This window comes from Dipodomys merriami, unplaced genomic scaffold, assembly GCF_024711535.1.
Source record: "Dipodomys merriami isolate MVZ:Mamm:240054 unplaced genomic scaffold, mDipMer1.0.p SCAF_59, whole genome shotgun sequence".
NCBI lineage: Eukaryota > Metazoa > Chordata > Mammalia > Rodentia > Heteromyidae > Dipodomys > Dipodomys merriami.
In genome coordinates this window covers 6,812,584-6,831,266 of record NW_027206168.1, presented here as the reverse complement: position 1 = coordinate 6,831,266, position 18,683 = coordinate 6,812,584, and the positions used below count along the sequence as shown (strand labels likewise).

At 45.1% G+C, this 18,683-nt stretch overlaps 2 protein-coding genes across 4 annotated transcripts in view; one reads left to right on the top strand and one right to left on the bottom strand.

Annotated features, from left to right (window-relative positions):
• Positions 1-3,317, bottom strand: part of Zzef1 (zinc finger ZZ-type and EF-hand domain containing 1) — a 155,668-nt gene extending 152,351 nt beyond the window's left edge. Inside the window, exon 1 of the mRNA XM_070001745.1 lies at positions 2,694-3,317. Coding sequence (XP_069857846.1) covers positions 2,694-3,047 — 354 coding nt within the window. The 5' untranslated portion in view covers positions 3,048-3,317. The remainder of the gene's footprint in view (positions 1-2,693) is intronic.
• Positions 3,318-3,467: 150 nt separating this feature from the next.
• Positions 3,468-17,159, top strand: Cyb5d2 (cytochrome b5 domain containing 2). Of its 3 annotated transcripts, none has more exons than XM_070001747.1 (4): positions 3,468-3,784; positions 8,828-8,968; positions 14,989-15,175; positions 16,619-17,159. In XM_070001747.1, the coding sequence occupies exons 1-4, from the start codon at positions 3,535-3,537 to the stop codon at positions 16,830-16,832; spliced, it is 792 nt and encodes a 263-aa protein (XP_069857848.1). In that variant the 5' UTR covers positions 3,468-3,534; the 3' UTR covers positions 16,833-17,159. The 3 variants fall into 3 exon arrangements, with proteins under 3 accessions (XP_069857848.1, XP_069857849.1, XP_069857850.1); XM_070001749.1 differs by lacking the exon at positions 3,468-3,784 and adding an exon at positions 3,833-5,785; XM_070001748.1 differs by lacking the exon at positions 8,828-8,968.
• The last annotated feature ends 1,524 nt before the right edge of the window (positions 17,160-18,683 follow it).

The window sequence follows — 18,683 nt, the reverse complement described above, 5'->3', positions numbered from 1 at the left end:
TATATTGAAGAGGAGTGGAGACAGCGGCCATCTTTGCATTGTTCCTGATTTTAAAGACATGGTTTTAGTTTTTCATCATTCAGTATGATAATGGCTATTGGTCTGTCATATATAGCCTTTATTAATTTGAGGTATTTTCTATTCATAGCTTCTCCAGAGGTTTTTAACGTGAATGAATGTTGGGTTTTGTCAAAGGCTTTTTCTGTCTCTATGGAGATGATCATGTGGTTATTGTCTTTGGCTCTATTGTTGTATTACATTTATTGATTTATGTGTTAAACCAGCCTTGCCTTTTGCTTCATCTTAAATAGTAGTTACTATACCTTTAATTATTAGGTTAATATCTCACTTTTCCCACACTACATATTTTTATTTTTACTCATTTTTTACTTTTTAGAAGTATTGGGGGATTTGAGCTTAGAGCCCTCATATATGATAGGCTGACTGGATACTTTTCAGTCACACTTTCAGCCCTATTTTTCACTGTTTATTTTTAGGGTAGAGTTTCCTTCTCCCTCAGCTTGAGTCATCATCCACTACTATAGGCTTCTGTGGAGGGACCCCAGGACAGATACTGTGTCCAACTTCCTTCCATGGAGATGGGAGTCCTGCATCTGCAGGACTGTTTGTGGGAACAGACTGTGTGGCCTGGCACCACAATTCTGCCAATCTTAGCCTCCCACATAACTTGGGATGACAATGTATACCACTGCTCCCAGATATGGGTTAAGGGGGTCTCCCTGACTTTTCTGCCCAGGCTGGTCTGGAACTACAATCCTCCTGTTCTCAGCCTTCCAAGCAGCTATGATTACAGGTATGAGCCACTTGTGACTAGCCACACTACAGACTTTGAGAGGAATTATCCACTATGTATGTTGTCATCTAAATGGCTGACATTCAACATAGGCTCAGAACCAATGAATAATGCTACAACCCTTGAATGATTTTCTGGACTATGCCTATAGAATTTCTTGGCCTTATGTTACAGAACCTTTATAAATCCCATATGTAATTCTGTCCTTGTCAGAAATAACTTTGTCTCCATTTGCCTTTGGATAAAACTGAAAAGAGACAACTCTTTGAGCAAACCTGCATGGCTTTCTACCATGGCTTTATATTTTCAAAATCATGTAAATACTAAAGAGAAATTAACTCATGAATTTTTTTAATGAAGATCTTTCACTAACTATATGATCAATATTTTGGATTATAGGAGTTGGGCTTCCTTAAGGGCATTTTTGAAAGGAAAACAAAACATACCAACTATATCATCTGAATATTCTCACCATGCACAGGAACACATTCTTTTTCTGTGTGTGCAGTTCCAGGAGCTTGAACTTGGGGCCTGGACACTGTCCCTAAATTTTTTTGTTCAAGGTTAGTGCTTTACTGCTTAGCCATGGCTCCACTTCTGGCTTTTGGGGGTGACTAATTGGAGATAACAGTCCTATGGACTTTTCTTCCTGGGCTTGCTTTGAACGTTAATCCTCAGATCTCAGCCTCCTAAATGAGGAGCTAGGATTAATGGTGTGAAACATTTCAAAAGCCTCTGGTCTTAACTGAACACTACTTTTCCATGACAATTACTTGTTGATTTATTGCTTTATGTAACTCACTTTTCACTGACTGACCATTCCACATGGCTTACTCATTTTCACAAATTAAACAAACTTCTTGTCATAACACTGTTGATTTGAAATAGGCTCTCAGGGAGAGGCAGTGAAATAGTTTAAAAAAAAAAAAAGTCAACATACAGGGATAGTCCCAGTTTTCCCAATGACATGATTCATTTGATTCATTCTGAATTAATTTTTCCTCACTCTTAAAACAGGTATTCAGAGGAAAAGCTTTGATTATGAGCTGAACAATTTTAGGTCTATAAGAATTTGTGCGTGCGTGCGTGCGTGTGTGTGTGTGTGTGTGTGTGTGTGTGCGTGCGTGCGTGCGTGCGCGCGCGCGCGCGCGCGCACTGGAGCTCAAACTCTGGACTTCCTGCATACATGTCAAAGCTGGTGCTCGACCACCTGAACGACACCTCTTCCGAGTTTTTGCTGGCTAATTGGAGATAAGTGTCATATTTATCTGTCTGGGCTGGCTTCTAAGTACCTAGGGTTATAGGCATGAGCCACCAGCATCCATCTTCATAGGGTTCAAATGAGACTAAAGCAGGTTTTTTAAGGGTCTAAAACCAAGTGTGTGATTTGGAAAAGCTAATGCTTTTTAGAGATAAGAATGGCTTGTGGAGTGTAAGTCTCTCCAGTATATGTTACTCTCTGCCATAGATTTGGAAAGTGCTCTGTGCATGGATCAGTAAAACAGCGGGTTTTCACCGTCTCTCCCTTCATTCTTGAATATCCGTTCTCTGAAAGGGTCCTAGAGCAACTGAAATCTATCACCTGCATACATTTGTCTGGACTACAATATACGAAGATACCTTGGCTTTTCCAGCTCTTCAGGGCAACGACAGCCTAAACTCTCCACACCTCTAACAAGGGTTAAAAAGGTAACAGTGAAAGCCTGAAGAACAAATTAGATGCACCCCAAATGGGTCGCGGCAACCCCCATGCTTCCACTTTAAGTACCTGTGGGCCCTACGGGTTCCAACTTGGCCTCCCCATAGCAACCGCCCACCTCTTCACGCCTTTTGGGGACACCGCCCCGCCCGGGTCCCCTCGTCACTCGAGCGCTCTGACCTCCTCGAACTGCTCTCCGGAGCAGCCAGCGCCGCGCGCCTCCAGCAGCTCCCGGAACTGTTCCAGGGTGACGGACTCCTCGCCGCGGCCCAGCCGCTCCTCCAGCCAGCGCAGCAGCGCGCCGTGGTGCCGCGACACCAGTGACTCGCAGGGCGGCGTGGGCCGCAGTGCCGCGGCTGCTTCCCGCAGCCGGGCTGGTTCCAGCAGTGCGGCGGCGGGCGGCAGCGCCGGGGCCGCGGGCCCCGGGCCGGGGGTCGCACCCGGGTCCGCAGCCCAGTCCGCGTGCGGACCCCAACCCTCGGCCCCGGCGGCCGCCGCTTCGTCGTCACTACTGTTACTCGGCGCGTTCCCCATGGGGCCTGGGTCTGGGGGCTGCGCTCCGCCGCCGCCGCCGCCCGGCCTCGACCTGTCAACCTCCGACAGCTCCGGCGGGCGGGGATTCGGAGGGGCGGCGGCGACGGCGGCGACTTCCGGCTTCCTGGCCGTCAAGCGAGCGCTGCCGTCGCGAAGGCGTTGTAAGTCGGCCACCGCCAGGTCACGACAGCTCGGCGCGGACGGCGGGACGGAAACCTTGGTTTCCAGGAACGCCGCACGTCACCTCACACCTTCCTCTGCCGCCATCTTTGTTGGGGCGGAGGATTGGAAGCAGAGCTCCTTCGCTGCTGCTCTGCTCGCTTCTTCTGGAGCCCTCTGTAGTTACTGAGCTATGCCGCAAAAAGCACGGGGAGCTTAACCCGAGGCAGGGAGTGAGTTTGCGTCCACACTGAGCGCGCGAGGGAGGGGCTTCGGTTACGTCATTTCCTCTGGCTTCAGGAAGTGCGGTGTGCCTGCAGCCGTCCGCATGCGGAGCTTCTGCAGGCCTTCCCTGGTGTGGAGCCTGGCGGCAGCGGCGACAGCAATAATGGTGGCGTGGCTGAGGGGCTGGTGTGGCGCCCGTGCTGACCTTCGTCTTTTTACCCCCGAGGAGCTGGCCCGCTACCGTGGCGGCCCTGGGGACCCGGGCCTGTACTTGGCCTTCCTCGGCCGCGTCTACGACGTGTCCTCGGGCCGGCGGCACTACGAGCCCGGGGCCCACTACAGCGGCTTCGCAGGTACCAGCCCGGTCGCCCGTGCCGGGCCTCCTCCAGCCCAGTCCGGGAGCGTCGTTCGTTCATTCATTCATTCGTTTATCCGCTGCTTGCCGATCCCTTCCTTCCCCCCTCCCTCCCCTCATTGTCAACAACGAACGAAGTAGCCAGGACTCAGCTATACCATGGGGCGGGACTACATCCAGCTGTTGCTCCCTGTACCCTCTCTCCATGGCTGTGCTTGACTTTATGTCCAAGAAACGTTTGTCTCGTAGGTTACTCGTACCCACCTATGTGCCTTGTGCCAGACTTGCAGAGCCTGTGAGGTACAATTCCTGCGCACAATTGCAGTAATTTCAATTACCTTTAAATTCTCTGACCCAAAATAATCCTCCGACCCCCAATATTCCCCGAAAAGAATACATTTAATTTGAGTCATTGTTGCTTCTAGTACAGATACACTTGTCTGACTTTTCAAAAGATTATAAACCGGGCACAGATTGCCCACGCCCGTAATCCTAGCTACTCCAAGAGACAGATCTGAGCCTAGGCAGGAAACTTAGCTCTAGTTAGTCATCAAAAAAAAAAAAACAAAACCCGAAGTGGGTGCTGAGAAGATGGCTCAGTGGTAGAGTGCTTGCCTTGCATGCATAAGGACCTGGGTTCGATTCTTCAGCACCACATAAGCAGAAAAAAGCTGAAAGTGACTCTGTGGCTCAAGTGGTAGAGTGCTAGCCTTGAGTTCTGAAGAGCTGAGGGACAGCAACCAGGCCCAAAGCTCAGGCCCCACGACAGACCAAAAAAAAAAAAAAAAAATCCAGAAGTGGAAGGTGGCTTAAGTGGCCTTGAGCACAAAAGCTCAAGTACAGCACCTAGGCCCTAAATTCAAGCCCCAGAACTGGCATCAAAACAACAACAAAAAGATAATGAAGTTAGAGTACAGAAAAGCAAGTAACAGTCATCCTTACAGCCCTTTAGAATTTAGAGTAAGGTGGGCACAATTGTGTGTTCCTTTTTTCCCAACTATTCTGGAAACTATGACAAGAATCCCTTGAGTCAGGAGTTCTAGGACAACCTAGGCAACAAACAGGAAGGCCCAGTCCCCCCAAAATAAACATCAAACCGGGTGCCAGAGGCTCACACCTATAATCCTACCTACTCAGGAGGCCGAGATCTGAGGATCCTGGCTGAAAGCCAGCCCTGGACAGTTAAGTCGGTGAGACTTATCTCCAATAAACCATCAGAAAACTAGAAATGGTGCTTTAGCTCAAGTCGTAGAGTGCTAGCTTGGAGCTGAAGATCTCAGAGACAGAGTCCAGGCTCAGAGTTCAAGTCCCACGACCGACAAAAAAAATAATAAAAGTAAAAAATAAACATACAAACAAAACCAACAATTTAGAATGAAACTGTGCATATGTTAAGCTTCTAAGAACATGTATCAAGCTGGGTGGTAGTCCACACCTGTAATCTTACCTACTCAAGAGGTTGAAATTTGAGGATAAAGGTTCAAAGCCAGTCCAGAGAAGTCCCTGAGACTTATTTGTAAATAACTAGCAAAAAGCCAGAAAAGGAGAGTGGCTTAAATGGTAGGGGGCAGCTTTGAGCAGAAAAAGCCAAGCATTACCAGCACCAGAAAAAGTAAAGTATCAAATTAAGTATATTTCACTGTCCCTTTTTTATACTTGAGGAGATTGAAGAACATGATTTTCCTGAAGTCCTCACAACTAAACACTGATAAGACATGAACTGGGAATACCAGCCTATCTTCCAGATTTAAAAAGAAAAAGACAAGCCCGGTGCTGGTGGCTCATGCCTGTAATCCTAGCTACTCAGGAGGCTGAGATCTGAGGATCATGGTTCAAAGCCAGCCTGGGCAGGAAACTTTGTGAGACTCAAACCACTAGAAAACTGGAAGTGACACTGTGGCTCAAGTAGAGTGCTCGCCTTGAGCTGAAGAGAGCAGAGACCGTGCCCAGGCCCAGAGTTCAAGCCCCAGGACCGACACAGAAAAAGAAAAAGACAAATGTAAGGCTACTGACTAGGCTGACATTTAATAAAATAACATTCACTGTGGTTATCCATAGAGGATTAGGAAGCTTCATTTAAATACAAATCAATTTTTTCCCTCACAGCTCTTCAGTCTTGCAGCAGAAGGCATTTACCAGACCTATACCATGAGCAGAAGCAAAGATGGGACTGGAATCATGGATTTTGTTGTTTCTGCAGTCAAGGGCACTTTTTGACACATTGTCCTGCCATATGCTGATGCAGCTCTCATGAATGTGTGCACAAGTGTGGACATAAGACTTTTCTTTTGCAGTGTACTCTAGTGTTTACTGAGCCCTGTATAACAATTATTCAATCTCCATTTATTGCTCAGTAGCACATATTCTACCTTTCATCAGGTGCTAAAGAATCAGAAATGTCTCAGACAGGCTCCCTGCTTTCCACAAAATCCACTAAGGAAATAGATATTTTCATTTGTTATTTGCCCTTTTAAGATGTATAATTATGAGCCAAGCAATGGTATCTCAAGTCAGTAATCTGAAGATCAAGAGTAAAATAATTCACAAGACTACAGGACTAGAGGTGTGGCTCAAGTGGTCAAGTGCCTGCCAGCCATGAGCATAACCAAGCAAGAATGTAAGGCCCAGAGCTTAAGCCTCAGTACCAGCACAAAAGAGAAAATGCACAATCCTGTGGCTTTTTTTTTTTTTTTTTTTTTTTTTTTTTTTGCTTGGTCATGGGGCAGGCACTGTCCCACAGCTCTTCAGTTCAAGGCTAGCGCTCTTCCACTTGAGCCACAGCGCCACTTCTGGCTTTTTCTGCTTATGTGGCCTGAGGAATCTAACCCAGGGCCTCATGCATGCAAGGCAAGCACTACCACTAAGCTACATTCCCAGCCCCACTGTGGCTTTTTATATTTAGCCAGAAACGTGTAAACATCACCACTATCTCAGAAGATTTTTATTACTCCCAAAAGAAATTTTATTCGCTGCCATTCCCATTTCTTCCTTCTCTCTGCCTTTGGCAACTCCTCTACTTTTTGTATCTACAAATTTGCTTCTGAGTATTTCATATAAATAAGTTTTGCATGTGCCCTTTTTTGTCTGGCCTTTTTGACTTAGCATTGTATCACTGTATATCTGTATATACTTCTTTCCTTTGTATGGATAAATAATACTGTTACTTATAAATATACCACATTTTATGTTTGATATTACTACATTTTCCTCTATTGTAGATAATGGAGTTAGAAACATTTGTGTATCAGTTTTATGTAAACACATGTTTTCATTTTTCTTGGGTATTTCTAGAGGTGAACTTATTAGGTCCTATGGTAACTATATTTAATTTCTGTAGAAAACTGCCAAATTGTTCTCTGAAGTCTTGTACTGTTGTATATCCCCCAGGAATGTATTTCAATTCCAGTTTTTCCACATTTTTACTAACACTTGTTAATGAGATCATGTAAGAGGGTATTGTAGATGGAACCCAGGGTCTTGCATATGTTGGGAAAGCTTTCTGCTGCAGATCTATTTTTATTATTACCTATTAATTGTACAAAGGTGTTTCATTGTGATATTGATCAAATTCACTCCCTCTCTTAGTCACTTTTTTTTTTTAACAGTACTAGAGTTTGAACTCAGAGCCCCAAGCGTCCTAGGCAGGCACTCTACATTAGAGCTACAACCCCAGCTCTATTACTCTTTGTCATTTTTACTGTACTCATCCCAGTAGGTTTAAAGTAGTACCTCATTGTGGTCTTATTTACTTTTCCCTAATTCTTAATATTTCATCTTTTCATGTGTCTGGGTTGGTTTTGTTTTGTTTTTTTGGTCGGTTGTAGGGCTCGAACTCTGGACCTGGGCTCTGTCCCTCAGCTCTTCAGCTCAAGGCAAGCGCTCTACCACTTGAGCCACAGTGCCCCTTCTGGTTTTCTGGTGGTTTATTGGAGATAAGAGTCTCATGGACTTTCCTGCCTGGGCTGGCTTTGAACCATGATCTTCAGATTTCAGCCCCCTGAGTAGCTAGGATTACAGGTGTGAGCCAACGGCGCCTGGTTCATGTGTCTGCTGAACATATCTTCTTTAGAGGACCATCTAGTTTTAGAAAAAAGCAAGGGAGCTTGACACCTATATTAGGGTGTTTAATTCTGATCCTATCTTCTTTGGAGTAGATATGATCAAATCTATTTGATCATTTACCCAAATCTATACAGATCATTTGTTTGAGTATGTAGGGATGGGGGTGAGGGTGGAGGTGGGGGTTGCATGCATTCATACTGAGGCTTGAACTCTTGGCCTCTCCCTGTTATTCAGCTTTTTTTGCTGAAACGGCTACCACTTGAGCCATACCTCCACTTCGGCTTTTTGCTGGTGCAGTTATTTTAGACAATTGGGTACCCAAGTCAAGAGAATTCTATGCTAAACATTGAGCTTTGATGGCATCTGGCATAGAGGTAGGATTTGATTGTTTTTGTGATGATTTGGAGCTTGAACTCGGCCTGAGAACTAACTGTCCCTTATATTTTTTTCGCTTAAGGCTAGTGTTCTGCTATTTGAGCCACAGTTCTCCTCCCAACTTTTTAGTACTTAATTGGGGATAAGAGTCTCAGACTCTCTTGTCAAGGCTGGTTTGAACCATTTTCCTCAGATCTCAGCCTCCTGAACAGCTAAGATTACAGGCATGAGCCACTGACACCCGGCTAGAGGTGGGTTTTTTTAACCACCAGAGTGGGTCAGATTGTCAAATGATAGGATGTGGACAGTATTTGATGCTCAGAGTTAGTAATCAGTGAGGAGCTAGAGAAGGAGAAAAAATAAACTAGGGATATAGAATCAAGGAAATAAAAAAAAAAGTGGTTAGGTTTGTTAAAAGTTGCTGAAAGTGAGTGAAAAAATAGGACAAATGCCTGGGAGCTGTCTCAGGATCTTCTTTCACAGAAAAGGGATTTCATTTTCTTAAGAGTGGGGGTTGTTAGGATATATTTTTCAGAAAACAGTGTCTCTAGTTTGCCTTAACAGTGACTTACAGCTGAATCTGTTGGAAACTTCTCTCCTATAGGCCGAGATGCAGCTAGAGCATTTGTGACCGGAGACTACTCTGAAGAAGGCCTTGTGGATGATGTGACTGATTTGTCTTCCTCTGAGATGTTGACACTTCAAAATTGGCTTTCATTCTATGAGAAAAATTATGTATTTGTCGGTATGTTGATCATAGGCTACTTTCATAGTTTTCTTTCTTTTTTTTTTTTTTTTTTTGCCAGTCATGGACCTGAACTCTGGGCCTGGGCGCTGTCCTTTAGCTCTTCAGCTCAAGGCGAGCACTCTATCGCTTGAGCCACAGCACCACTTCCAGCTTTTTCTGTTTATGTGGTGCTGAGGAATCGAACCCAGGGCCTTATGCATGCAAGGCAAGCACTCTACCACTGAGCCACCTTCCCAGCCCATTATGTTTTTTTTTTTTTTGGTCGGTCGTGGGGCTTGAACTCTGGTCGGTCTGGGCGCTGTCCCTCAGCTCTTCAGCTCAAGGCGAGTGCTCTACCACTTGAGCTACAGTGCCACTTCCTCATAGTTTTCTTGTGGTTGTATATTTTCAGTTCTTTGTTGTTGTTTGGGTTTTGTTTTTTGTTTTGCTAGTCCTGGGGCTTGAACTCAGGGTCTAGGTACTATACCTGAGCTTCTTTTGCTCAAGGCTAGCACTCTACTACTTGAGCCACAGCATCATCTTCAGCTTTTTCTGTTTATGTGATACTGAGGAATCGAACCCAGGACTTCATGTAAGCTAGGCAAGCACTCTATCACTAAGCCACATTCCCAGCCCCCCTGGATGTGTTTTCAAGAGACCAGAATTCTCCTGGAATTGGGCTCAAGGTTAAAATCTGGGTTTTCACCTTAAATTCTGGTTGATGCATCAGTACACCCCAGAAGGAAATGGATGGGCCAGTCTTGGGAGAGGATTGCCAAGCTATTTGCTCTGGCCTCTGGTGCCCAAAGCCTGTTGGTTATCTGCACCACGCATGAACAACCAGCTCCAGGAGGGCAGCTTTTCTGTCTTGCTCTGTTCCTGGCATTAGGCTTCTATATATCCAGGGAGGCATGACACCTAGATTGGTGTGTGATTCTAACTAAAGTTCCCTTGAACTTTTCTAAGGAAGCAAAAATTCTGAGCAAGCTGTCTCCAAGGTGAATGTTTTGCTAATCAAACATTAACCCCAGCTGTTTGGCTATAACACTTGCTACTTACTGGTGATAATGAGAGAACTCACCTCTTAAATATACCTAACAGTGTACTAAGGCAAACTAGAGACAGTAAGCTCTAGATCCTTTCACAGGCACAGGAAATTGGGGTGGCTGAGGTCCTTTCTTCCATCTGTCTGCAGCTTCACTTCTCACTGGAGCCCCTCATGGACATAGCTAACTTCTAGGAAATGCCATTGTCACCTAACTATTGGAACAGGTCTAAGAAGGAAGATTTGTTCCCTCTTTCTAAGCCTCTCCATGTCTGGTTTTGTCATTACCACTTGGGTTTCCTATTCTGAGAACCATAGCATTTCTTATTAGCTCCTCTGCTCCATCCACATCTAATTAGTCAAGGCTTTTCTTCATAATATCTAGTTTGTATCTTTCCATTTCCAATCCTACCTCATTGTTAGCTTTGCCATCCCAACCTGCAGCACACTTGGGTTTTTCTTAGTCCACCCCAATTGTTCTTGAGTTTACAAAAATGTCTGTCAAGCTGTTCTTCAGAGGGCTTGAGGATTTTTTTTTCCCCACAAGATTACCAAGTGACAGTTGAGAGATTACTGGCTTGGTAAAGAAAACCCAATATAGCTGGGTGCAGTGGCTTATGCCTATACTCCTAGCTACGTAGGAGGTAGAGATTGGGAAAATTGTGGCTCCAAACCAGCCTCAGCAAAAAGTTTAAGAGACTCCAAAACTGGATGTGATGGTGTGTACCTGTCATTCTAGCCATGCAGGAAACAAAAATAGGACTGTGGTCCATGCTAACCTTGGGCAAGAATGTGAGACCCTCTAAAAACAAAAGCAAAAGGCCTGGAGGTATGGCTCAAGTGGTAGAGCACCATTGGCAAGCACAAGTTCAAAACCTAATACTATGGGGGAAAAAAATCCTACGAAAGAGCAAGTATGAATCAGGTGCCAGTGGTTCACACCTAAATCCTAGCTACTTAAGAGGCTGAGATCTGAGCGTCAAGGCTTGAAGCTAGCTGGAGAAGACAATCTCTAATTACCCAACCAAAAGCCAGAAGTAGGGGTATAGTTCAAGTGGTAGACTGCCAGCTATGAGCCAAAATGCCAATGGGAGCTTGAAGCCCTGACTTCAATCCCCAGTACCAGCACAAAAAATAAATAAATAAAAAAGAATGGAGCTATATGAGTAGGAAAAGGATGTCAACATAACACCTCATGCTGAGATGGGTTCCAAACTGGTGGGGTTCCTGGTGTGCTTGGTGAGATGAGTGAAGTAGCTTCATGGAAACAATATAGAATGTGTACAGGGGACATGTTTGGAAATGCCTTAGGATTTTAAAGTCAGGACTTTAAATATTTAAACATCTGTTATTGATAAATTATGGCTATGGTTCTCTTGGGACCAGGGATAAATTCAGTACAGTTCCTGCTATTCTGAGGTATGAGGACCATGCCAGGCTCTTTCCAAACACCAGAACCCTTCAGGATGCATCAGAGGGTGGGGCTGTATTGTCAAGGTACACATTAAAGACAGGGGACATAGAAGGTGGTTCAGTGATAGAGTGCTTGCCTTGCTTGCATGAGGCCCTGGGTTCGATTCCTCAGCACCACATAAGCCGAAAAAGCCACAAGTGGCCCTGTGCCTCAAGTGGTATAGTGCTAGCCTTGAGCTGAAGAGCTGAGGGACAGCGCCCAGGCCCAGAGTTCAGGCCCCAGGACCGACCAAAAAAAAAGTACCCAGGAGTTGGATGCCAGTGGCTCACATTTGTAGTACTAGCTACTCAGGCTGAAATCTGAGAAGCACCACAGTTCAAAGCCAGCCTGGGCTACAAGGTTAGTTTCAGTTAACCAACAGAAAGCCAGAAGCAGAGGTATAGTTCACGTGGTAGAGCCACGTCTTGAGCCAAGCAAGAGACAGAGGCCCTGAGTTCAGGTCCCAGTGCCAGCATACACACATACAAAGTACCCAGGCAGCTTGATAGGAAATGTACTCATTACCTTACTCATGCAACTGTAACCCCTCTGTATAGTATTTTTAATGTTTTTATTGTATAAATATTGTACAGAGGGTGAACAGTTACATGAGCAAGGTAATGAGTACATTTCCTATGAAGCATTGTTACCTCCTCCTTTGTTTTTCCTCTACCCTCCCTTCCCCCCCACCTCCACAACTACACTCCCCCATTTCCCCCCTCCCCACCTCCCTGCCTAAATTGTAAAGTTCATTTTTCAACATAGTGTCTTGTACAGTTCATTGTTAAAATGGGTCAACCTGTATCCCTATTTAAGCATTTTTTTTCCCTTCCCTTCCCCAAGCTAGAGAAGTGTATATACAAGATGCAGGGCACCGACATCAAATACAGTGAAAATAGGGGTTATATCATGGGGGAGGGGGAGGAACATGCAAAGAAACAAAAAAAAATCACAAGGTACATTACAAATATGTTAGGAACAACAGCAATTAAGAAAAACTACTTGTGTCCCTATCTTAGGGTTCATTTTGCTTAATCATCTTATTTGGTCATGTATACATAGCTTTTGACCTTTTCTGCTTGTCCCAGACATATACTAGTTATTGCAAATAAGGGAAACCATGGGATCTATGTTTCTTTGGGCCTGGCTTACTTCACTTAATATAATTTTTTTCCAAGTCTTTCTATTTCCTAACAAATGGGGCAGTGTCATTCTTTCTGATGGAGGCATAGAATTCCTGTGTGTGTGTGTGTGTGTGTGTGTGTGTGTGTGTGTGTGTGTGTGTGTGTGTGTGTGTGTGTGTGTGTGTGTGTGTGTGTGTGTATCACATTTTCTTGATCCATTCATCTACTGAGAGGCAGTGTGTGTGTGTGTGTGTGTGTGTGTGTGTGTGTGTGTGTATCACATTTTCTTGATCCATTCATCTACTGAGAGGCAGTGTGTGTGTGTGTGTGTGTGTGTGTGTGTGTGTGTGTGTATCACATTTTCTTGATCCATTCATCTACTGAGAGGCATCTGGGTTGGTTCTATATCTTAACAATGGTAAATAATGCTGCAATAAACATAGTTGTGCTGGTAGCTTTAGTATAGTCTTGTTTGTGATCATTTGGGTAAATGCCCAAAAGTGGGATTGCTGGGTCATAGGGAAGTTCTATGTGAATCTTTTGAGTAACCTCCATACTGCTTTCCAAAGTGGTTGAACAAGTTTACACTCCCACCAACAGTGCAATAGGGTTCCCTTCTAGCCACATCCCCTCCAGCATCTGTGTTGTTAGAGTTCTTGATTATAGCCATTCTTGCTGGGTGAGGTGGTATCTCAATGTTGTTCTGATTTGCATTTCTTTTATGGCTAGAGAGGTTGAGCATTTCTTCATGTGTCTATTGGCCATTCTTATTTCTTCTTCAGAGAAGTTTCTCTTTAGGTCTTTTTTTTTTTTCTGGCTACAAGTTTATTCAACACAAAACAATCTCCATCTTTACTGGGGTGGCTGACCCCATCCACGACCAAATCCACCTCTAAACTGGAATTCAGTTGCTGACCCAGCCCCAGCCTCGGCTTTCTTGTCAGCACCAGGGGGCACAGCACTCCGTCTGTAGGTGTCTCTGTCAGCTTCACCTTTTGTGAGTCTTGCAGGCTGTTCGCCCTCCAGACCTTTTGGCCAAGGCCTTCCAGTCTCAGGTGGCTGCGGCGCAAGGTAGCAGGCACAATCTCAGGGGGCAGGTGGAGGTAATCACGGAGATACTGGATACCCTCGTTGGTCAGGTACCAATAAAAATGCCTCCAGGCAAACTTCCTTCACGTAGCCCCAAAACTTGAGAGTGCATGGCCTTCATGACATGAAGGTTAGGCACATTCTTGTCTGCCAGTTCTGGGTGCTTGGGCATGTGGACATCCTTCTTGGCCATCATAACCCCCTCATTAAAAAGGAGTTCATAAGGGGCTGGGAAGGTGGCTCAGTGGTAGAGTGCTTGCCTAGCATGTATGAGGCCCTGAGTTCAATTCCTCAGTACCACATAAGCAGAAAAAGCCAGAAGTTGGCACTGTGGCTCAAGTAGTAGAGCGCTATCCTTGAGCTGAAGAGCTGACGGACAGTGCTCAGGCCCAGAGTTCAGGCCCAATGACCAACCAAAAAAAAAAAAAAGGAGTTCATAAATGGCAATCCGGCTTTTCTTGGGCATCAACATCACGGTGGCTTCAGGGTCCGAGGCCGAGGCTGGAAAGTCTCTTTAAGTCTTTAACCCACTTGTTTATTAGGCAGCTGTTTCTTTGAGGATTTGTTGTTGGGGGATTTAAGTTTTTGAGTTCTAAGTATATTTTAGATATGAGACCCTTGTCCATTGTATGGCTAGTGAAGATCTCCCAATCCATGGGCTTTCTATTGACCTTTCTACCTATGTCCTTTGCCATGCAGAAGCTCTGTAGCTTCATGCAATCCCATTTGTCCAACCTTTCTTTGATTTGTTGTGTTTCTGGGTTTCTATTGAGAAAATTTCGGCCTGTGCCAAGGAGACCAAGGGTTTCTCCTATTACTTCCTGTAATGTGTGTGCTTTGACTTGGAGGTCTTTGATCCATTTGGAGTTGTTTCTGGTGCAGGGTGATATATAAGGATCTAACTTTAGTTTTCTACTCCTCTGTACAGTATTTTTACAATAAAAAATATTTTCAAAAAGCACCCACTTTCTAGTGCAAAAAAAAAAGTGTAATCCCAGTTACTCAGAGGCAAGAGAGTCGAGAGCTTGAGGCCAGCCTGGGCTACAAAGTGATACTCTATCTCAAAAAGATGTGTGTGGGGATGATGTGTTGAGAGTTGTTTGATGGTAGAGCACTTGCCTGGCATGAGCAAGGCCCTGGACTCCATCTCTAACATTGGGGGGAAAAAGATCCTCAAGGATGAGAGTGTACACCTAACAGGCTACTGTAGAGTCCTGAAGTCCAAACCCCAAGAATGTGAGCCTTATTTCAACTGTTTACCCAGATCTATTTATTCTGACCTTGTCTGTTCCTCTGACCTTGCTCTTCTGTCTCCACATCTCCACAGGGACAGTGATAGGAAGGTTCTATGGAGAGGATGGGCTACCCACCCCACAGTTGGCCCAGGTAGAAGCCATGATGACCAAAGCCTTAGAGGCAAATAAACAGGAACAGAAAGAGAAGCAGAAGTTCCCTCCGTGCAATGCTGAGTGGAGTGCAACCAAGGGCAGCCGGTTCTGGTGTTCCCCAAAGAGGTAAACGAGTTTCCATCTGCTTCTTCCACTTTCCCTCCCAAATCAGACTTCTGTTTATCCTGTTTGTATTATTCAGGGAATAATGCAATTATAATAGTGAGTTGGTTACTAATTCAGGGGAACTTTCTCAAAATACATGTGCTCCGTGATAGTGATTTATCTTTGGTTGCACATTAGATTTTCTGGGAATTAAAAAAAAAAGACTGGGAGTGAGTGAACAGAAGACACTGTATGAAAAGAAATATACTCATTATCTGACTCGTGTAATTGTAATCCCTCTGTACATTACCTCTAGAATAACAATAAATAAATTTTTAAAAAGATAATGGCAAAACCTCTATCAGTAACTGAATAAGAACAGTAAGGTTGAGTCCTGGGCATCTTCCCACCTCCAATACCCCCAGAGTCCCTGCTGAAGAAGGAATCCTGGTTTGGGAAGGAGGAAGTATGAATACTATATCTTGTTTAGTCTCCTGTGGCCTCCATTTCCTGTTTGTCAGTACAGAAATCATTCCTACTTGCAGAAGAGTAGGGTAAGGAGGTGAGTTACACTCTGGTGTGTTCAGGTGCTTTAAAGTACTGTGTACGGGGCTGAGAATGTGGCTCAGTGGTGAGCACTTCCCTAGTGTGTGTGAAGATCTGGGTTCCATTCTTAGCAATGCAAATTAAAAGCAAGAAAAGAAAAAGAAAAGCCTGTACATTCTGATTCCAGGAAGTGCAGGTTAAAAATGGGAAGCCCTCCCCTGGGAGAGCAAAATGAGGTGAACTAGATTAGAAATGATGCTATGAGAATTATTCCAGGTTGTTTTGGGAAACTGAAGCTTCCCACTCCTCCTGTCTTTCAACCATCAGGCCAGCTTGATTGAAACTGCTTGATTCTGAGTTTGCAAGAGATGACTTGAGCTACCCTGAGATGAGTTATGTCTCTCTGCCCAGGTGAGAGGTTGCCAGACTGTGTTGGGACAGAGCAGAAGCCTCCATCCCTGAGGTCTGGTGACATCAAGAACAGGACCTAGGGCAGGCCAGCATAGCTCACAGCTTATAGCTATGTGTCAAGGCATCCCAGAGAAGGCTGACTCAACTGGCCAGGGTCTCCTCGTTGGCCATCACCACCAAGTACCCAAGATGCTGTGATGGGGAAGAAGGCTGCTGGAAGGCCATTGGCAGGGGAACCCTCCTTGAGACTACAGTGCCCCTGCTAGGAAGTGATGCTGCCACCTCAAAGGGACAGGGATAACTGGTGGCTCCATTAAAGAGACATAGACTCTGTCCTCAGTCTGCAGAAGTTGGGATTGGCACTACATTGGGGAAGCTGGAGGAAGTCAGAGAAGTCAGGAGAGCAGAGGCCTGAGGTCGGAAGTGCAGCAGCTTTTGTTCATTTGCATGTCTCAGAGACTTGTGAGTTCACACTTTTTTACAAGTCCTCTTTTCTTCTGTCCTTAGTGGAGGTGTAAGCAGAGACTGGATTGGTGTCCCCAGGAAACTCTATAAACCAGGAGCCAAGGAGCCCCGCTGCGTATGTGTGAGAGCAACTGGTCCCCCTAGTGACCAGCTGGACAACCCTGTACACACAAATCGTGGAGACTTGGATGACCCCAGCTTGAGAGAATACACTGGCTGCCCACCTCTGGCCATCACATGCTCCTTCCCACTCTAAGTTTGTGCTCAGTATGTTGATGACACTTGAGAAAGAAGTCTTCCCTTGACATGTGCACCTCCAGTGGCTTCCAGCATAAAACAGGAGGATCTAGGACTCTGATCAATCTGTGCAAATGTGCCATTCTGGTGCCTGAAGCAAGATTCTGACAACCTTCCTAGTGCCTGCGTTCTTTAAGCCTGTTTGGATGTTGTTTCCTAAGTCTGCCAGCTGTCTTCCTCCAGAGCCCTCAGATACTAATGGGCACAAGTGTAACCAACCCAGAACTAATGGGACAAATGAGATCCAACCAACCCAGAACTAATGAAATAAATGAGAAAAATCTGAGTTCCACCTTCCTTCCCTCCCAAGGATTCCCATGTGGCCTGCATCAGCTGCCAGCATGGCCCCTTCCTATTACTCCAGTCCTGTGGGCACCTGGAGCATGGCAGGGACTGTGACTCTCAGCAGAGACAGGCAGACATATCCCAGGAATCTCTATGGGGGCAGGTGGGAGAGTACTGGGGATTTCTTGTTTTGGTGTTGGCCAGTCTTGGGATGTGAATTCAGGGCCTGGGCACTATCTCTGAGCTATGTTTGCTCAAGGCTAGTACTCTACCACTTGAGCCACAGTGCCCCTTCCAGCTTTTTCTATTTATGTGGTACTAAGAAATAGAACCCAGGGCTTCATGTATGCTAGGCAAACACTCTACCACTAAGTCACAGCCATAGCCCTTGAGTACTAGGGTTTGAATACAAGGCCTTTTGCTTGCTCAGACAGGTACTCTACCTCTTGAGCCATGCCTACAGCCCTTTTTTTCAAATAGGGTTTGCTTTTGTGCCCCAGCAGCCTTAACCTGTCATCTTTTTGTGTCATCTGTGTTACTGGGATTATAGGTAGGTCATACCCTCCTGGCTTGTTTGTTGAGATGGGAGTCTCCACTACCTTTTGCCCAGGTTGTCTTTGAACAGTGATCCCAATCTCGGCCTCATGAGTAGCTAGGATTGTAGGCATATACATCCATGCTTGGTTCTTTTCTCGTTGCTGTTGAGACAGAATCTTGCTATGAAGGCCAGGCTTGCCTCAAACTCACATATCTCCTGTCTTAGTCTACTGGGATTACAGGTGTGTACCACCTGTGTCTACCACCTGGCTGAAGCTGTGCATAGTAAAAGCATCCTATATTACTAACTCTACACTGGAAAAGCTTATGATCTCTTGACTTTTTTTTTCTTTTCTTTTGTTGGTCATGGGGTCTTGAACTCTGCACCTGGGTGCTGTCCCTCAGCTCTTCAGCTCAAGGAAGCACTCTACCACTTGAGCCACAGCGCCATTTCTGGTTTTCTGATGGTTAACTGGAAATAAGAGTCTCATGGCCTTTCCTGCTTGGGCTGGCTTTGAACCTTGATCCTCAGATCTCAGCCTCCTGTGCAGCTAGGATTATAGGCATGAGCCACCAATGCCTGGCTTTCATGATTTTTGTTCTAAAACCTCTACCTTCAGGCAAAGTTGAATTTATAACCCAAAGCCCACTGACTTGATTAGAGCTGGGCAAGTACAGTGAGATGTGATAATAAAATGTGATAGGCTAATTCTAGACATATTTTGATTTCTATGGATGCAGCAAGTCCAGAAAAAGCATGGAAATTATTTCTTTTAAATACTAAATATGTTTGAAAAAAATCAGATGTGGTTTTTTTCAAAGGAAAAGTCCACATTTGGGGCAAGAAGTTTTATAGCTCTACAAAGATACCTGGTTAACCTAAAATAAAAGTTGGGGCAAGCCTACAAATGCCAATATAGACAGTCCTAACTTAAGTTGGCTAGGCTTGAAACCTGTCTAGTGCTGTGTATAGCCAACGACATCTATC